Below are 19,442 nucleotides of genomic sequence, written 5' to 3'. Positions count from 1 at the left end.
TTTTCTTCTTTTTTTTTTTAACAGCATCTGAAAAAAAGTCTGGCAAGAGTGTGGAGTAAAGTCGTCACAGGCCACAATAATGGAGCGCAAAGGTCATCACGCACACGAGAAGCAGAACAAGGTTTCTCACACAGTGAAAGAGACGGTCGGCAAGGTGGAAACTCCCTTTTTACATGGTCTTCAGCAGTTCTCACATTCATCCGGTTCTCACAGCCATCAAGAGTCCAGTTTTCATGGCCATCATGAGTCCAGCTGTCATAGCCATCATGAGTCTGGGGGTCTCCATGTCACCGGCCACATCGGTGGAGCCGACAGTCACCACGCCATCACTCACATTCATGGGGCTGTAGGCCACCACAAGGCTGCATTCCACCAGGAGAAAGCTGATAAACCCATCAAAGTCAGCGGCAACATCGGTGGAGCTGAGATCCACCACGCCACCACTCACATTCATGGGTCTCTAGGCCTCCAGGCCCCCACTCAAATTCATGGGTCTGTAGGACACCACGAGGCTGTATGCCACCAGGAGAAAGCTGGTGAACCCATCAAAGTCACCGGCCACATCGGTGGAGCTGAGATCCACCACGCCACCACTCACATTCATGGATCTGTAGGCCACCACGCCACCGGCCACATTCATGGTTTTGCGGGCCACCATGCCACTGGCCACATTCATGGTTTTGTGGGCCACCACGCTCACTTTAAAGGCCATCATGTCAAGACTCCCATCCAAGATTCTGTATGCCACCACAAGGCTGTGTGTCATCAGGATAAACCTGATGAACCTATCAAAGTCACTCCAAGCATCGATGGCTTCTTTGTGTTTCAGACAAAGGAGAAAGTTGGCATTTACCAAGCCCTACAGAAGAATCTTGTCTCTGGGGAGGTGGCTCTGGCTCTGCTGGAAGCACAAGCTGCTATTGGCCATATCACCAGTCCATCAAACAACCAAAAACTGACTGTAGAGGCAGCTATTCAACAAGGCATTGTTGGGCCAGAGTATCAACAAAAGCTGCTGCTGGCATATAGTGCAGCCACGGGCTACAAACACAAAGAAGAAACAATATCTCTCTTTCAGGCATTTAAAAAAGGTCTTGTTGGGAAAACGGATGCAGTGCGTTTTCTACAAGCCCAAATAGCAACTGGTGGAATAATCAATTACAAGACTGGAAGCAGAGTACCATTTTCTGAAGCATTGAAACTTAACTACATAGATGAGAGTTTGTTCAAAACGCTTACTGGGCCATCAGAATTCTCAAGCTGTTATCCTGACCCCAATTCAAAAGAAGGCTCCAGCTATCAGGAGCTTCTGTCCAAAAGCTTCACAGATTCAGAGACTGGACTGGTACTTATCCCTCTACAGGAAAGTCTGCAGGGTCTGAGAAAGTCTGTCAATTTGGAGCAATTGTTCAAGGCCAATATAATTACTCAGGTTCAGTATGATGAAATCAGAGAAGGCAAACAAACCATTCAGCAGTTGGGAGAACTGCAAGAGGTCCGGCAGTATCTAAATGGGTTGTTGAGTCTTGGAGGAGTAAACATAGAAAGCACAAAGGAGAAAATCAGTATATATCAGGCTTTGAAGAGAAACTTTCTTCCAACAGATTATGCAATTACCCTATTGGAAGCTCAAGCAGCATCAGGCTTCATCATAGATCCAGAGAAGAAAAAAACTTTCACTGTCACCGAAGCTGTTCAAGAAGGAGTGGTGGGATTTGACCTCAAGGAGAAGCTACTGAATGCTGAACGAGCGGTCATTGGGTTTAACGATCTATACACTGGGAAAAACATTTCCCTCTTTCAAGCAATAAAAAAAGAGCTGATTGATCGAAACTTGGGCCTTAATCTTCTTCAAGTCCAGCTTGCAACAGGAGGCATTATTGATCCATTCCACAGTTTTCATGTCCCTTTGGAAACTGCCTATAAACGAGGTTTATTGGATGAAGAGACAGCAAAACTGTTATCCATAAATCGTGGTTTCCTGGATCCCAACACTAATGACTGGGTTACTTATCAGGAACTTAAATCGAGAGCCACATTTGATCCAGACTCAAATGCATACTTCTTTCCTTTGAAACTTGCCTTCCATGGTATAAGGGGAAAAGTTACAAGCAATGAGTTACTGAACTCTAATATCATTGACCAGGCAACATTTGAAAGCCTCCAGCAAGGAAAACTATCCATCCAAGATGTTGCTGAACAGGAGAGCGTGAAGCGCTATCTTCAGGGAACTGGCTTAATTGCTGGAGTGGCAGATATTTCAGCCAATAAAATAATAAGCATTTACCAAGCATTCAAAGAACATCTTCTCATGCCAGGAACGTCCATAGCTCTCCTTGAGGCCCAGGCCGCCACTGGATATTTGATAGACCCTGTCAAGAACTTGAAATTTTCTGTGCCCGATGCAGTGAAAAATGGCTTGCTTGGACCTGAGCTTTATGAAAAACTTCTGTTCGCTGAAAAGGCAGCCACAGGTTACAAAGATCCCTCTTCTGAAGAGAGACTTTCATTGTTCCAAGCAATAAAGAGGGGTTTTGTTACTAAAGATCATGGCATCCATCTTCTGAATGCCCAGCTTGCCACAGGTGGAATCATTGATCCATCAAAAAAGCATCGTGTTCCATTAGAGGTGGCTTATACACGTGGTCACTTTGATAAAGATACAAATGAAGTTTTGCTTGCTCAAACCAATGACATTAAGGGATTTTTCGATCCAAACTTAAAAGAAAATGTTACCTATGAGCAACTGCTGGAACGGAGCGTTATCGATGTTCACTCTGGGCTCTACCTGACTCCCGTATTTGACAACACACAGGAGGCACAGAAAACCACACATTCATTTATAGATTATAAGACCAAAGTGATTTTCGATGGAATAAAACTGACTCTTACATTTGGCAGGTTTAAAGGACATCTTGTTTCCCTGTGGCAAATCCTTTTCTCAGAATATTTCAGCTTTGAATTAAGACAATATTTCATCAACCTGTATAAAGCTGGAAGTCTTTCGATAGAAGAACTGTCTAGAAAAGTCGAAGCAGAGATTAAGCAAGCAGTATCCTCCACCAAAGTCACGTTTAAAGGCCTTAGAGAATCTGTAACTCCTGGCCAACTGCTGGAGTCTGAAATTATTGACAAGAACTTGTTTGATAAACTGCAGCAAGGCGAAGCTTCCGCAAAGGATGTGGTGAACATTGATACGGTCAAGAAATACCTGCAAGGCACGGGAAGCATAGGTGGATTAATCCTAGCAGACAACCAAGAAAAGATCAGCATCTACCAAGCAAAGAGAAAAGGCTTCCTAAGACCAGGGACCTCCTTGATTCTCCTTGAAGCACAAGCAGCAACAGGTTACATTATTGATCCAGTGAATAATAAGAATTATTCAGTGGAGGAAGCCCTCAAGGCAAATATTATCGGTCCTGAGTACTACGAAAAGCTTTTGGCAGCAGAAAAATCAGTTACCGGATACAAAGATCCATACACAGGTGAAAGAATTTCCCTGTTTCAAGCAATGAACAAGGGCTTAATTGTTAAAGAACACGGTGTTAGGCTCCTTGAAGCCCAGATTGGCACTGGCGGCATTATCGACCCCATAAACAGTCTCAGAATCCCAGTCGATGTTGCCTACAAGCGAGGCTATTTTGACAAAAAAATGAATCTAATACTCTCAGATCCAAGCGATGACACAAAAGGGTTCTTTGATCCAAACACACATGAAAACCTCACCTATCTACAGCTGAAAGAGAAATGCATTACAGAGCCGTCAACTAACCTTTGTCTTCTACCCTTGGTTAGCAAGCAGCGGCAATTCAATATTAATGACCACATCAGGAATTCTTTCAGAAATGTGGAGATTTATGTCAGATATGGAAGATTCCAGGGGCAAACAGTAAACGCATGGTTCCTCATCAACTCTGAGTACTTCAATGAGTGGAGAAGGAGAGAGCTATTAGAGCAGTTTAGACTGAAAAAGTTGACCCTTGAACAAATTATCATCATCATCGAAGAGGAAATAAAGAAATGGACAGCGTTCCGTGTTTCCACATTAAGGGGACAAGTGAACATTTATGAGCTGTTGGAATATGAGATCATTGAAAAAGAATTGTTTGAGCAAGTCCTAGAAGGAAAAGTGACAGTAGAGGATGTGCTTAATATCGACAAGGTTAAGAAGAGCTTGCAAGGGTCTGGTGTCCTCGGTGGAGTCATTATCCAACCCTCCAATCAGAAGTTCAGTTTTTACGAAGCAACAAAAAATAAAATGTTGCTGCCTAGCACCATCTTGCCGTTATTAGAGGCTCAGGCTGCTACTGGACACATAGTGGACCCGGTCAGTAACCGGAAACTCTCAGTTGATGAGGCTCTCAAAGCAGCTGTTGTCGATCCACAGTTTTATGAGAGACTTGCTTATGCAGAGGAAGCTGTAACAGGTTACACAGATCCTTTTTCAGGGAAGAAAATCTCCCTTTTCCAAGCCATGAAGAGAGGTTTTATTGAAGAAAAGCATGCCAAACAGCTTCTTGGAGCCCAGCTAGCTACTGGTGGAGTCATTGATCCAATACATGGCTTCCACCTTAAAGATTCTGTAGCCAAGAAGTATGGCTATATTAACGAGGAGCTACTTAAAGATCTCTCTCACCCTACAGATGACATAAAAACATTCTATGACCCAACTACCAAAGAAAAGGTCACTTACTCCGAACTTCTCAGTCGGTCACAAAAAGATGAATCAACTGGTCTCCATTTGCTTCCATTGCCTCAAGATTTTGCAGAGGTTCCAGTAATAAATTTATATTCTGATGAAGAAGTCCGGCAGCTCTTGAAGACCGCTAGGATCGAAGAGAGAAATATCACAGTCTGGGAACTGATTCATTCCGGATATTTTACAGAAGAACAGCAATTTGAAATCCTGGAAAAATTTAGAGCTAAGAAACTGAGCCTTCAGGAACTGACCACTGAAATCCTACAAATAGTCAGAAATAATGAAATAAAAAGGACAACTCACATTCATTTTCAAGGACTCAGAGGTCCCGTCCCAGTTGTATGGCTCTTAGACTTAGGTATTATTACACAGAAAACATTTGATGAACTTGCTCAGGGTCTCAAGTCTGTTGAGGAGATTTCTCAATTAGCTGAAGTGAAGAAAAGTCTAGAGGGCACCGGTTCCATCTCTGGAGTATTCCTGCCATCTACAAAGGAAAAGTTGAGCATTTATCAGGCCTTGAAAAAAAAATTACTCCTTCCTGCCAATGCCATAAGGCTTCTGGAAGCCCAAGCTGCAACAGGATTTATTATAAATCCAGTAAAGAATGAAAAATATACAGTTGACAGTGCAGTGAAAGCTGGGGTTGTAGGCCCTGAACTTCATGAAAAACTCTTGACTGCAGAAAGTGCGGTAAGTGGATATACCGACCCTTACACAGGAAACAAGATATCTCTAGGTCAGGCAATCCAGAAGAAACTGATATCAGAGAAAGAAGGTGTTCCACTCCTCCAAGCCCAGTTGGCTGCTGGTGGAATAATTGATCCTCTTCATTGTCATTTTGTACCGATACAGCTGGCATATAAATTGGGATTTCTTGACGAAGAAATATCCAAACAAACAGCAGACCTGAAAGTCTACGTTGATCCAAACACCAAAGAAAAAGTGAGCTATGAGCAACTGAAACAGAGATGCTACACCGACCCTGAGACAGGCTCGCTGCTTCTGGCTCTTTCGGAGACTGCAGCTTTTTTTGCTGAAGGGCATTTCATTGATGTTTTCAAATCATTTACAGTTACTGTCAATGCAGGAAGGTTCAAAGGCCAAACCGTGTCTCTCTGGGAGCTTCTGAATTCAGAGTACGTTAGTGCAGATAAATTAAAAGAAATTCTATTTAAATACAAAACCAGCAGCTCTGAAGCTTTACAGGAAATCATAAAGACGGTCACCACCATCTTTGAGGAAACTGAGGCAACAAGTACACAGATCAAGTTCAAAGGTCTTCGGAAGCAGGTGTCTGCAAGTGACCTGTTCCAGTCAGATGTCATAGACAAGAAAACTCTGGATGAGCTGAACCTGGGAAAGAAGACCATAGATGAAGTGACAGAAATGGAGGCTGTTAAACGTTACTTGGTAGGAACAAATAGTATTGCTGGTGTTCTTCTTCAGGCCTCAAACAAAAAGATGAGTATTTATGAGGCAATGCGCAAAGGCATTTTGAGGCCTGGTACTGCCTTGGTACTCTTAGAAGCCCAGGCAGCCACAGGCTTTATAATTGATCCAGTTAGGAATGCAAAGCTGTCAGTTGAAGAAGCATTTGCTGAGGGTCTAATAGGGTCCGATGTACATGCCAAGTTGCTGTCTGCAGAACAAGCCGTGACAGGGTATAAAGATCCATTTAGTGGAGAGAAGATTTCCTTGTTTCAAGCCATGCAAAACAATCTCATAGTTGAGACCCATGGTATTCGTCTGCTGGAAGCTCAGATTGCCACAGGTGGCATTATTGACCCAGTCCACAGCCACAGAGTCCCTGTAGAAGTAGCTTACAAACGAGGCTACTTCAATGAGGAAATGAACAAAATTCTGTCAGATCCCAACGATGATACTAAAGGTTTCTTTGACCCCAATACTCATGAGAACCTTACTTATCTGCAGCTATTAGAAAGGTGTATCCAAGATCCTGAAACTGGGCTGTATTTATTACAGGTTGTAAAGAGAGGTGAAAACTACTTCTATATTACTGAGAAAATGAAAGCTGACTTACAATCAAGAACCATTAGACTTCAATTTGGAAGATATGTCAATCAAACTGTGTCTATTTGGGAAATACTCACTTCTCATTATATCACAGACCTAAAAAGAAGAGAACTTGTTAGACTGTACATCTTGGGGGTACTCACCATAGAGCAGCTAATCTCCAGCATCACTACAGTTATAGAAGAATATGAATCTAAGAGCAGTAACCTAAAACTGAAAGGAATTCGTGGAGAAGTAAGTGCCACTGATTTGTTCAATGCTGACATAATTGACCGAAAAACCTTAAGTGACCTGAAAGAAGGCAAAATATCTGTGGAAGCTGTTTCTGAACTGGAGTCTGTTAGAAGATACTTGAAAGGAACAAGTTGTATTGCTGGAGTTTTATCTCTGCCTACCAATGAAACTCTAAGTATCTATGAAGCTGTAAGTAGAGGAATCCTATCTAGAGACATTGGTTTGATTCTTCTTCAAGCCCAAGCTGCCACTGGCCATCTTATTGACCCCATCAAAAATCAAGTGCTTTCCATTCCCAATGCAGTGTCCCAAGGTCTAGTTAACTCTGATGTTCAAGAACAGCTTGAAATTGCTGAAAAGGCAGTTACTGGATATACAGATAAAGAATCTGGGAAAATAATTTCTCTTTTCCAAGCCATCAAGAAAGGAATTGTGCCCAAAGGGCTAGGAATTTCTCTCCTTGACGTCCAACTGGCAACTGGAGGGGTTGTAGACCCAGTTTTAAGCCATAGAATTCCTTTGCATATAGCTTACCAGAGGGCTTATCTGGATGAAGACTTTTACCTTCTCATCTCAGATTCTGGAAAGAAAGAATTTGTAGACCCCAACACGCATGAAAGAATTACATATAAAAACTTGCTGGAAAGATGTGTCAGAGACCAAAAAACTGGACTTTATTTGCTTCCACTGACTGAAAGGCGTGATGATTACTTCTACATTGATGAGCCGACCAAGAAACTCCTGCAAGAAACCACTGTGAAAATGAACAGTGGCAAGCTCAAAGGTCAAGATATTTCCCTTTGGGAACTTTTGAGCTCCACCTATATCTCTGAAGAACAACGAAAGCAGATCATCAAGTTATATAAAACTAAAATTTCTTCAGGACTTAAAGACATTGTAAGTGTCATCACATCAGTCATTGAAGAAAAGGATAAGGGTCAAAACGACATCTGGTTCCAGGGACTGAGGAAGCAGGTGACCGCTGCAGAATTATTTGATGCAGAAATTATCAACCAAGAGACTTTTGATGGTTTAAAGAAGGACTTGCAGACAGTGAATGAAGTAGCAAAAATAGATTCCATTAGACGATACCTTGAAGGCACCAGCTGCATTGCAGGGGTGCTTATCCCTTCAAAACTTGACCCCACCAAAAAAGAAAAGGTTAATATCTACGATGCCATGCTGAGGCGTGTTCTGAGGCCTGGGACAGCACTGGTTCTTCTGGAAGCCCAGGCCGCTACCGGATTTGTTATTGACAGCATACAAAACCGTAGACTTTCAGTTGATGAAGCATTATCAGCTGGGGTGATTGGCTATGAAATTTATGAGAAACTTCTGTCTGCAGAAAGAGGAGTTACAGGCTACAATGATCCCTACACTGGTGTAAAAATGTCCTTGTTCCAAGCCATGCAGAAAGATATAATTGTAAAAGAGCATGGTATACGCCTATTGGAAGCCCAGATTGCTACTGGTGGCATAATAGACCCAGTACACAGCCACCGTGTCCCCGTGGAAGTGGCTTATAAGAGGGGCTATTTTAATGAAGAACTGAACCAAATTCTTTCAGATCCCACTGATGACACAAAAGGTTTCTTTGACCCAAATACTCACGAAAATCTCACCTACCTGCAACTGCTCCAGAGATGTGTCCAAGACCCTGACACTGGATTGTATATGCTGGAGCTTAAAGACAGCAAGTTCTCCCCAACACAGATCCAAAATAAATTACAATCCAGTTTTATTCAGATTGCCATTGGAGAGTTTCAAGGAAAAAGTGTTTCCATCTGGGAGCTTTTCAACTCTAAATACTTCACAGCTGAAAGGCGAGAGGAGCTACTGAAGAAATTTGAAGCTGGTACTTTAACTATTGAGGAAATTCTGACCATAACTATTAAAGTCATTAATGAAAAAGAGCAAATATTATCTCAAGCCAGTACAACAGTGTCTCAAGCTGATACCACAGACTCCGCCGAGCAAGTAGCTAAAGCCCAGACTTGGCTCCAGTCAGAAAAGGTGAACGTGTCTGTGGGCGACTTCAAGGGACAAAGCATTTCTGTTTGGGAGCTCCTGAATTCTCATTATATCTCTGGAGAGAAACGAAAGGAAATATTAAAAAGGATACAGTCTGGGACTCTGACCATACAAGAAATTATCACAATTCTCATCACCATCATCACAGAAACAGAAACAACAAAGGTGGTCCAGAAGAGTGTATCTGTACCAGATGAGAAGCCTGTGGAACTTGATCATTCTGTACAAGATGATGAGATTGAGAAGGCATTACAAAACATCAGTGTTACAGTCACAAAAGGTCAGTATGCTGGGCAAGAGGTCTCTGTGTGGGATCTGCTTAATTCAAAATATATTCCTGAAGATATCAAAAAAGAACTAATAGAAGAATACAAACTGACTGTCCAAGACATCATGGAACTGGTGGTGAATTCTATCAGAGCAGATCAGAGCAGATTCAAAACTGAGTACAATTTGAAACTAGAAGTTTACAATGTTGTGCAGACCGTGCAGATTGAAGTTACTGAAGGAGAGTTCAAGGGTCAGAAACTTTCTGTATGGTATCTTCTGAACTCTAAATACTTTTCAGAGGAGAAAAGACGTGAGCTACTCGAGAAGTTTAATTCTGGCACACTAAGTATAGATGAACTTATCAAAATTATCATCACTACTATAACAGAGACTGAAGAACATAGCAAGAAATTGAAATTCAAAGGCCTCAGGAGACAAATTACAGCATCTGAACTGCTTACATCTGAAATTATTGACCAAACTACACTGAGAGAGTTGGCTCAAGGACAGAAGACTGTAGAGGAGGTGACTCAAATGGACAGTGTGAAAAGATACTTAGTAGGAACAAGCTGTCTAGCTGGAGTACTGGTTCCATCTCTTAAAGATCCTTCAAAGAAAGATAAGATGAGCATTTATGACGCTATGTTGAAGAACATCTTGAGGCCAGGGACAGCTCTTATTCTTCTCGAAGCTCAGGCTGCCACTGGATTTATCATTGATCCTGTGAGCAACAAAAAACTGTCAGTAGATGAAGCTGCAGCTGCTGGTCTAATTGGCCATGAACTTCATGCAAAACTTCTTTCTGCAGAAAGAGCGGTAACTGGCTATAAAGACCCATATACTGGTGACAAGATCTCCCTCTTCCAAGCCATGCAAAAAGACCTCATTGTAAAAGATCACGGTATACGCTTACTGGAGGCCCAAATTGCCACCGGGGGTATCATTGACCCAGTACACAGCCACAGAGTCCCAGTGGAAGTGGCTTATAAGCGTGGCTTCTTTGATGAAGAGATGAACCAGATACTTTCAGATCCATCCGATGACACTAAAGGATTCTTTGATCCCAACACTCACGAAAACCTCACTTATTTGCAGTTACTTAGCCGATGTGTTCAGGAGCCAGATACAGGATTGTACATGCTGACCATGAAAGACAAGCAAGCTGTCTTAGCAGAAAAAACCTTTGAAACTAGTCTGCAGTCACTAACTATTCAAGTTAAAGTTGGACAGTATGAAGGGCAGACCCCATCCTCCTGGGAGCTTCTCCACTCCAAGTATTTTACAGAAGAAAAGAGACAGTTACTTCTGAATAAGTATAAATCAAAGACTATAACAGTTGAGGAATTTATTTCAGGTATTCAATCAGCCATTGAAGAGTGGGAACAACGGAGCAGTAGCCAAACTGTGGATGGTGCTAGCCTGGAAGTGGCAGTCCAAGATATTACCAAAGAAATTAAGAGAGATGTGACCATAGAGAAAAAAGAAGTTTATGATATTGGCTTTGTTCCTAAACTAGAACAATATGTAAAACCAGATACAGATGAAGACCACAAAGCTTTAACAGTTTTTACTGTTCACGTACAGGCAGAAGAGTTTCAGGGTAAACGAGTGTCTCTCTGGGAAGTGCTCCAATCTAAATATGTTTCAGATGATAGCCGCAACACCCAGCTACAAAAACACCAAGTTGCCATAGAAAAACTTAAACAGAGAATCCTTGGATTAATTGAGAATGTTGAAATTAAAGCTGGAACAGGAATCCAACAAAAATTAGAATTAAAGTCTGTGGAGGTCAACATAGGAGAATTCAAAGGACAGAATGTTTCTTTGTGGTCCCTGCTCTACTCCAAGTACATCACTGAGGAAAAAAGAGCTGAACTACTTGAAAAATTCAAACTGGGGTCCTTAACTGAGGAAGAGCTTTTAAGAATAATTAATACAATAATTGAGGAAACTGAAGGGAGTATTAAAATCAAAAGAGAGAAAGAGATACAACAGGAGTTGGAGCTGAAGCTCACAGAGGTCACAGCTGGAGAATTCAAAGGTCAAAATGTTTCTGTCTGGTTCCTTCTCAATTCCAAGTATATCACTGAGGAAAAGCGAAATGAGCTGCTTGAAAAATACAAATCAGGAACCTTAACGGCTGATGAGATGTTAAAAGTAATTATCACAATAATTGAAGAGACAGAGAAGAGGCCTGAATTCAAGTTTTTGGGTCTCCGTCAGCAGGTGACGGCCTCTGAACTGCTCCAGTCAGGAATCATAGACCAGAAAACTTTGGATGACCTGACTCAGGGCAGCAAGACAGTAGAAGAGGTCACTCAGATGGACTCTGTGAAGAAATATCTTGGAGGAGCTAGTAGCATTGCAGGAGTGTTTGTTACATCTAAGACTGATCCTTCCCAAAGAGAAAAGCTGACCATCTATGATGCCATGTTGAAACGTATACTGAGACCGGGAACAGCTTTGATACTTCTTGAAGCACAGGCTGCTACAGGATTTGTGATTGATCCCATTCAGAACAAAAAGCTTTCTGTAGAGGAAGCCTTAGCTGCAGGACTGATTGGGCATGACATATATGATAAACTTCTGTCTGCAGAAAGAGGAGTCACTGGCTATAACGACCCCTACACTGGTGAGAAAATCTCTCTCTTCCAAGCCATGAAGAAAGATCTTATTGTTAAGGATCATGGCATACGTCTCCTGGAAGCCCAAATTGCCACTGGTGGAATTATTGATCCCGTACACAGTCATCGTGTACCTGTGGAGGTTGCATATAAACGTGGATACTTTGATGAAGAAATGAACCAGATCCTCTTAGATTCTTCTGATGACACAAAGGGATTCTTTGATCCTAATACGCATGAGAACCTCACTTACCTGCAGTTGCTCCAAAGATGTGTCCAGGATCCAGAGACTGGACTGCATATGCTGGATGTGAATGTAAATAAAGTTCCACCTACCCAGACTGGGAAAGAGACTATTCTAAGAACAAAACATATTAGGGTCACACAGACTCACATGCAAGAAAAAAACATTTCCATCTGGGAGCATCTGAATTCCATGTTTATTTCCACAGAGAGACGAGAAGAGCTGTTTAAAAAGTACAGTTCAGAAACCGTATCTGTTGATGAACTTATTACTATCATTATCAAACTTATTACTGGAACAATACTTTTGACTGATACAACAGCCTCAGCAGATAAAGAGACTTTACTGAAATCAGAAAAGGTGGATGTGTCAATAGGAGACTTTAAAGAATATGCATCTGTATGGGAGCTCCTGAATTCTCATTATATCACCGAAGAGAAGCAAAGAGAAATGATAGAAAAATATAACAATGGGACTCTGACCATACAAGAAATGATAAGGATTCTCATTACAACCATTACTGAGGGGGTCTCTCAAAGTTCAGTCATATCAGTACAGCAGCAGATACAGCCTGAACCTTCATTACAAGAAGATGAGATTCAGAAAGCTTTGCAAAGCATCAATATCCAAGTTAAAAAAGGAGAGTATGCTGGGCGGGAGGTTTCTGTGTGGGACCTTCTGCACTCCAGATACATCTCAGATAAAAAAAGACAAGAGCTGCTCAGGAACTACAAGCTAACTCTTGAAGACATAATACGACTTGTTATTCAGACCATTGAATACAGTGATCAGAGGAGCATCCAATCTCGCTTTAAAATAGAATACAATTTGAAGGAGGAAACGTTGAGCACTGTGCGGACCACCCAGATTGAAGTAACAGAAGGCGAGTTCAAAGGTCAAAAATGGTCAGTGTGGGACCTACTAAATTCCAAGTACTTTTCAGAGGAGAAAAGACGTGAGCTGCTTGAGAAGTTTAACTCTGGCACACTCAACACTGATGAGCTTATCAAGATTATCACTACAATAATACAAGAGACAGAGGAACACAGTAAGAGTTTGAAATTTAAAGGCCTCAGAAGACAAGTTACTGCATCTGAACTGCTTTCGTCAAAAATTATTGACCAGAATACACTAAGAGAGTTGGCTCAAGGACAGAAGACCGTAGAGGAGGTGACTCAAATGGACAGTGTGAAAAGATACCTAGAGGGAACAAGCTGTATAGCTGGAGTACTGGTCCCATCGCCTACAGATCCTTCAAAGAAAAATAAGATGAGCATTTATGACGCTATGTTGAAGAACATCCTGAGACCAGGAACAGCTCTCGTTCTTCTGGAAGCTCAAGCTGCCACTGGATTTATTATCGACCCTGTGAGCAACAAAAAACTGTCAGTAGACGAAGCTGCAGCCGCTGGTTTAATAGGCCAGGAACTTCATGCAAAACTTCTATCTGCAGAAAAAGCAGTAACTGGCTACAATGACCCATATACTAGTGAAAAAATTTCCCTTTTCCAAGCCATTCAGAAAGACCTTATTGTAAAAGATCATGGTATCCGTTTGCTTGAGGCCCAGATTGCCACGGGGGGCATCATTGACCCAGTACACAGTCACAGAGTCCCAGTGGAAGTGGCATATAAACGGGGTTACTTTGATAAACAGATGAACCAGGTACTTTCAGATCCCACTGATGACACAAAAGGATTCTTTGATCCCAACACTCATGAAAACCTCACCTACTTGCAGTTACTTAGCCGATGTGTTCAGGACCCAGATTCAGGATTGTACATGCTGACCATGAAAGACAAACAAGCTGCCTTAGCTGAAAAGACTAGTCTGCAGTCACTAACTATTCAAATTAAAGTTGGACAATATAAGGGACAAACTGTGTCCTCCTGGGAGCTTCTCTACTCCAAGTATTTCACAGAAGAAAAGAGACAGCTACTTCTGAATAAGTATAACTCAAAGACTATAACAGTAGAGGAATTTATTTCAAGTATTCAATCAGCCATTGAAGAATGGGAAAAACAGCATAGTAGCCAGAAAGTGAATGGATTTAGCCTAGAAGAGGCAGTCCACGATGTTACAAAAGAAAATAAGAAGAGCCTTCTCCAGTCTGAGCTTGTGGAGATTACCAAAGGCAAACTCCAGGGCCAGAAGGTCTCTGTGTGGGACCTTCTCAACTCTGAGCATATCGAAGTAACCAAAAAGGAAGACATCTTACAGAAGTATTTCTCAGGTGTCTTGACACTAGAAGAGATCATTAAAATCATCACAGTCACCATTCATCAGGCCACCATTCCAAAGCCAGGAGAAACTGTAATAATAGCCACAGATGAACTTGAAAGAGCCCTAAATGCAATTGTGGTCAATATTAAAATCAGCCATCAACAAGAGCAGAAAATGTCACTTTGGGACGTCCTCCATTCCAATTATCTCCCCGAGGACAAGCGTATTGACCAGCTTATCAAACACAAGTTAACTGTGGAAAATTTAAAGCAAACAATTGCTTTCTTAATTGATGAATCTGAGACCAAAGAAGACACTGAAATTCAACAAGCATTAGATGTTAAGCTCACTGAGGTGAACGTTGGAGAATTCAAAGGGCAGAATGTTTCAGTGTGGTTCCTTCTTCATTCAAAATATGTCACTGAGGAGAAGCGAAAGGAACTTCTGGAAAAGTATGCATCTAGGATCTTAACAGAAGAAGAGATTTTAAAAATAATTATCACAATAATTGAAGAGACTGAACAAGGCCAGCAAATACAAGCAGAAAGAGAAATTCAACAGAAGTTGGATGTAAGGCTCACTGAGGTCAATGTTGGAGAATTCAAAGGACAGAATGTTTCTTTGTGGTTCCTCCTCTACTCCAAGTACATAACAGAGGAAAAAAGAACTGAACTACTCCAGAAATACAAATTGGGGTCCTTAACTGAGGAAGAGTTTTTAAGAATAATTATTACAATAATTGAAGAGACTGAACAGACCCAGCAAATACAAGCAGAGAGAGAAATTCAACAGAAATTTGAACTGAAGTTCACCGAAGTCAATGTTGGAGAATTCAAAGGCCAGAATGTTTCTTTATGGTTCCTTCTCTACTCTAAGTACATCACAGAGGAAAAAAGAACTGAACTACTTAAGAAATACAAACTGGGGTCCTTAACAGAGGAAGAGTTTTTAAGAATAATTATTACAATAATTGAGGAAACTGAAGAGAGTCTTAGAATCAAAAGAGAGAAAGAGATACAACAGGAGTTGGAGCTGAAGCTCACGGAGGTCACAGCTGGAGAATTCAAAGGTCAAAATGTTTCTGTCTGGTTCCTTCTCTATTCCAAGTATATCACTGAGGAGAAACGAAATGAACTACTTGAAAAATACAAATTGAGAACCTTAACAGCTGATGAGATTTTAAAAATCATTATCACAATAATTGAAGAGACAGAAAAGAGACGTGAACTGAAGTTTAAGGGTTTCCGTCGGCAGGTAACAGCCTCCGAACTGCATCAATCAGAAATCATAGATCAGAAAACTCTGGATGAACTGACTCAGGGCAACAAGACTGTAGAAGAGGTCACTCAGATGGACTCTGTGAAAAAATATCTTGAAGGATCTAGTAGCATTGCTGGAGTGTTTATTACATCAAAGACTGATCCTTCCAAAAAACAAAAGCTGACCATCTATGATGCCATGTTGAAACTTATACTGAGACCTGGAACAGCTTTGATACTTCTTGAAGCACAGGCTGCTACAGGATATGTGATTGATCCTATTCAGAACAAAAAGCTTTCTGTAGAGGAGGCCTTAGCTGCAGGACTGATTGGGAATGACGTATATGCAAAACTTCAGTCTGCAGAAAGAGGAGTCACTGGCTATAATGACCCCTACACTGGTGAGAAGATCTCTCTCTTCCAGGCCATGAAGAAAGATCTCATTGTTAGGGATCATGGCATACGTCTCCTGGAAGCCCAGATTGCCACTGGTGGAATTATCGATCCCATATACAGTCATCGTGTACCTGTGGGGGTTGCATACAAACGTGGGTACTTTGATGAAGAAATGAACCAGATCCTCTTAGATCCGTCTGATGATACAAAGGGATTCTTTGATCCCAACACTCATGAGAACCTCACTTATCTGCAGCTACTCCAAAGATGTGTCCAAGATCCAGAGACTGGACTGTATATGCTAGATGTAAAAGATGCCTCTGCTACAAAAGAAGATCTAAAAATCAAATCAACTCTTCAGTCTAAAGCTGTTCAAATTTCAGTTGGGGAATTTCAAGGGAAAAACATTTCTGTTTGGGATCTTCTTTACTCTCGGTATATTTTAGTAGAAAAGCAACAAGAGCTCCTGAAAAAATACCGTGCTGGCAGCTTGACTATTGAGGAACTTATTACTATTCTTATTACCATAATTACTGAGTCAGATAAAGCAGAGAAAGAAGAAAAACTATCACCAGAAATTAAAGAAATTAGAAAATCTTTCCTGTCTGTAAAAATAGAAATCTCCATCGGGGACTTTCATGAAAAAGCTATGTCACTCTGGGACCTGCTCCATTCCAAATATATACCTGAAGATAAAAGAGAAGAATTGATTGAAAAGTTCAAATCCAAAACGTTGACTATCGAAGAAATTATCAATATTGTTTTAGGCATGATACAAAAAACAGAGATGCAATCAAGGAAGACAGTGATTGTTCAGGAGCACACAGTACTATCAGTTTCAGATGAGACATCACATTGGCCTTCAGAAGACCAGTTACAAAAAGCATTACAAGGGATTCCAAGTAACCTATCAGGACAGCCATCTGAAGCAGGCAGTATTTCTTTATGGGATTTCTTGCATAGCCAAAATTTACCTGAGGAGACTAGAAACATTCTGCTACAAACTTACAAGTTTTCTGTTAGAGAAGTCATGAGCATTTGCACCAACATTGTCAAGGGAAATGCTACGGAAGTCTCCATTGGCCAAAGTCTAGAGAGCTCCTCAACCGAGCAAGAATCTACACAAGCCAACAAAGGTGCAGAGACCCAAAATTTACTCCAGTCTGTAGAAGTCGATGTGACAGTGGGTCAACAAGCAAGTAAGACATATTCCCTTTGGGAGCTTCTGCACTCTTCATACATAACAGGCGATACCAGGAATGAACTCATAGGAGGGTATGAGACTGGTGCCATTGGGCTTCAAGATCTCATGAAGAGGATAATGCAAATTCTCATGGAAGCTGAGAAAACCAGTGTCCAGATCGCAAGTCGCCAGAAGGTCACACTAAAAACTGAACAATTAAGCCTTGAGTCCATTCCAGAACCAGTTACAAAGTCACTTCAGGTATTTACTGTTTCTATTTCCAGCAGTGAATTTACAGGAGAAAATATTTCATTGTGGGACCTACTCCAATCCAAAAACATCACCAAAGCCATGCGTCTAGAGCTCCTCAAGAAGTACTTTCTCACAATTAATGGCATTATTTCAATGCTGAGTGGTTCATCATCTAAAACAGTTACTGTGGTTACACAGAAACCAGACACGGCTACCTTCCTGAAATCTGTAAGAGTCCAGGTCGACATTGGAGGATTCAAACTAGAAGGCGAATCGCATTCTCTGTGGGAGCTCCTTCATTCAGAGTACATCACAGAAGAGAAAAGAAAGGAGCTTATTCAGCAATACGAATCTGGCACCATAACTTGGGAAGAAATCTTCGAAAACATTACCACCATCATAAAAGAGACAGAGGAAAAAACCCAGAACATCAAGTTTAACGCTTGAAGCTGTTCGAAGCAATGACTCGGTCCAATAAATGGTGGTGCCCTAAGCATGTGCATGTCATCTCTCGGAATCTCTCTGGGGAAGATTAGATTTCTGGGGTTTTACTTAACTTTGTCCATGTCCCTTTGGGTTTCAATTAGGGTTTCTTTGAGTGCAATTATACCAGCTGATGGACTTGTCTCCTCTAATACCTCAATACGCATTTTCTTCAGAGTCACTATTGGAACTGGCAGGGTCATTGTAAAGAAATATCGTGGAGCCATTTTATATTCAGAAAATACATAATTAGCAGATTACTTGAGCTCGCAAAGGGTCAGCTGGGTCTGATCTCTAATAAAAATTTGTTCTGCACTATGTACCAGCCAGATCCAAACTCTGGGGTTCATTTACTAAAACTGGAGAGTGCAAAATCTGATGAAGCTGTGCATGGTGCCCAATCAGCTTCTAACTTCAGATTGTTCATTTAACCTTTGACCTAGAAGCTGATTGGTTTCTATGCAGAGCTGCACCAGATTTTGCACTCTCCAGTTTTAGTAAATCAACCCTATTGTGTAATTGTAGGATGCTCTTAATCCTCAAACGTGGCCAGGTCATTCCATCCACAATCTGTGTTCTGTTAGGTCTGATACTCTGAATGACAAAAAAATACTTCAACAGTTTCATTTTAGTGGCATTGTTGAGGTTTAAAAACAGAATTTTTAGAAATTAGAGCTCATCAATGTGTCAGCCACCTAACACTGTACGATGCAATATTTTCTATACTGTTTCTTGTTACTTTTTATCTACTTTATTATTAATAAACTCTTGACTTTTCTAAAGTGACGTTTTATGTGTGAGTTTTATTATGCAGTGCACAATGCACTAGTGTTAATGATTTCTACTAAGCAGCGTCTGTACAGGGGCAAAACATAACCTTCTTTTAACCTCACTTCCTGTCCATGTGACACCCATACAAGAAAAAGTGGATGGGGGTGTCACCGGGACAGGAGGGCACAGACAGCAATAAAAACATTGTCAGTACATACCCTTCGTTGGGGTCGATTTAATAACTATGGAGAGTGCAAAATCTGGTGCAGCTGTGCATGGTAGCCAATCAGCTTCCAGCTTCAGCTTGTTCAATTAAGATTTGACAAAAAAAAAAAGCTGGAAGCTGATTGGTTTCTATGCAGAGCTGCACCAGATTTTGCACTCTCCAGCTTTAGTTAATCAACCCCAATGTATTTTTGTGTTGCTGTTGGAGAGATTTCCCTATAATTCTTGACAGGAAGTGAGGGAAGATCTTCCTAACAGAACAGGGATGCTGTTAAAAACCACAGGGCCCCATACAGCTAACCTGACAGCCCCCCCCCCCCCAACTAATCACACTGTATGATTGGTACCAATCAGTTATTGTGTTCATTCAGGAAAGGAAGAGGCTGGTAAATGTGACATTTATCGGACCCTTCCCCCACACTCCATCCTGAAGGTTTAATTGTGTGCTTGCAGCTTCCGGCAGGAAGGAGAGGAGGGAAGCCAGAAACACTGTGGGGGTGGGGGGTGGCAT

General features: G+C 41.4%; 1 protein-coding gene across 1 annotated transcript in view; it reads left to right on the top strand.

The window, feature by feature from the left end:
- The window catches only part of EPPK1 (epiplakin 1), a 77,285-nt gene extending 58,568 nt beyond the window's left edge, over nucleotides 1–18,717 (top strand). The window contains exon 3 of the mRNA XM_073632341.1: nucleotides 25–18,717. Coding sequence (XP_073488442.1) covers nucleotides 80–17,899 — 17,820 coding nt within the window. The 5' untranslated portion in view covers nucleotides 25–79 and the 3' untranslated portion in view covers nucleotides 17,900–18,717. The remainder of the gene's footprint in view (nucleotides 1–24) is intronic.
- Nucleotides 18,718–19,442: the final 725 nt, after the last annotated feature.

Source organism: Aquarana catesbeiana, linkage group LG05 (genome assembly GCF_042186555.1).
Source record: "Aquarana catesbeiana isolate 2022-GZ linkage group LG05, ASM4218655v1, whole genome shotgun sequence".
NCBI classification, from domain to species: Eukaryota; Metazoa; Chordata; class Amphibia; order Anura; family Ranidae; genus Aquarana; species Aquarana catesbeiana.
The sequence above is the reverse complement of the archived record's forward strand: the minus strand, read 5'-3'. Positions and strand labels throughout refer to the sequence as shown.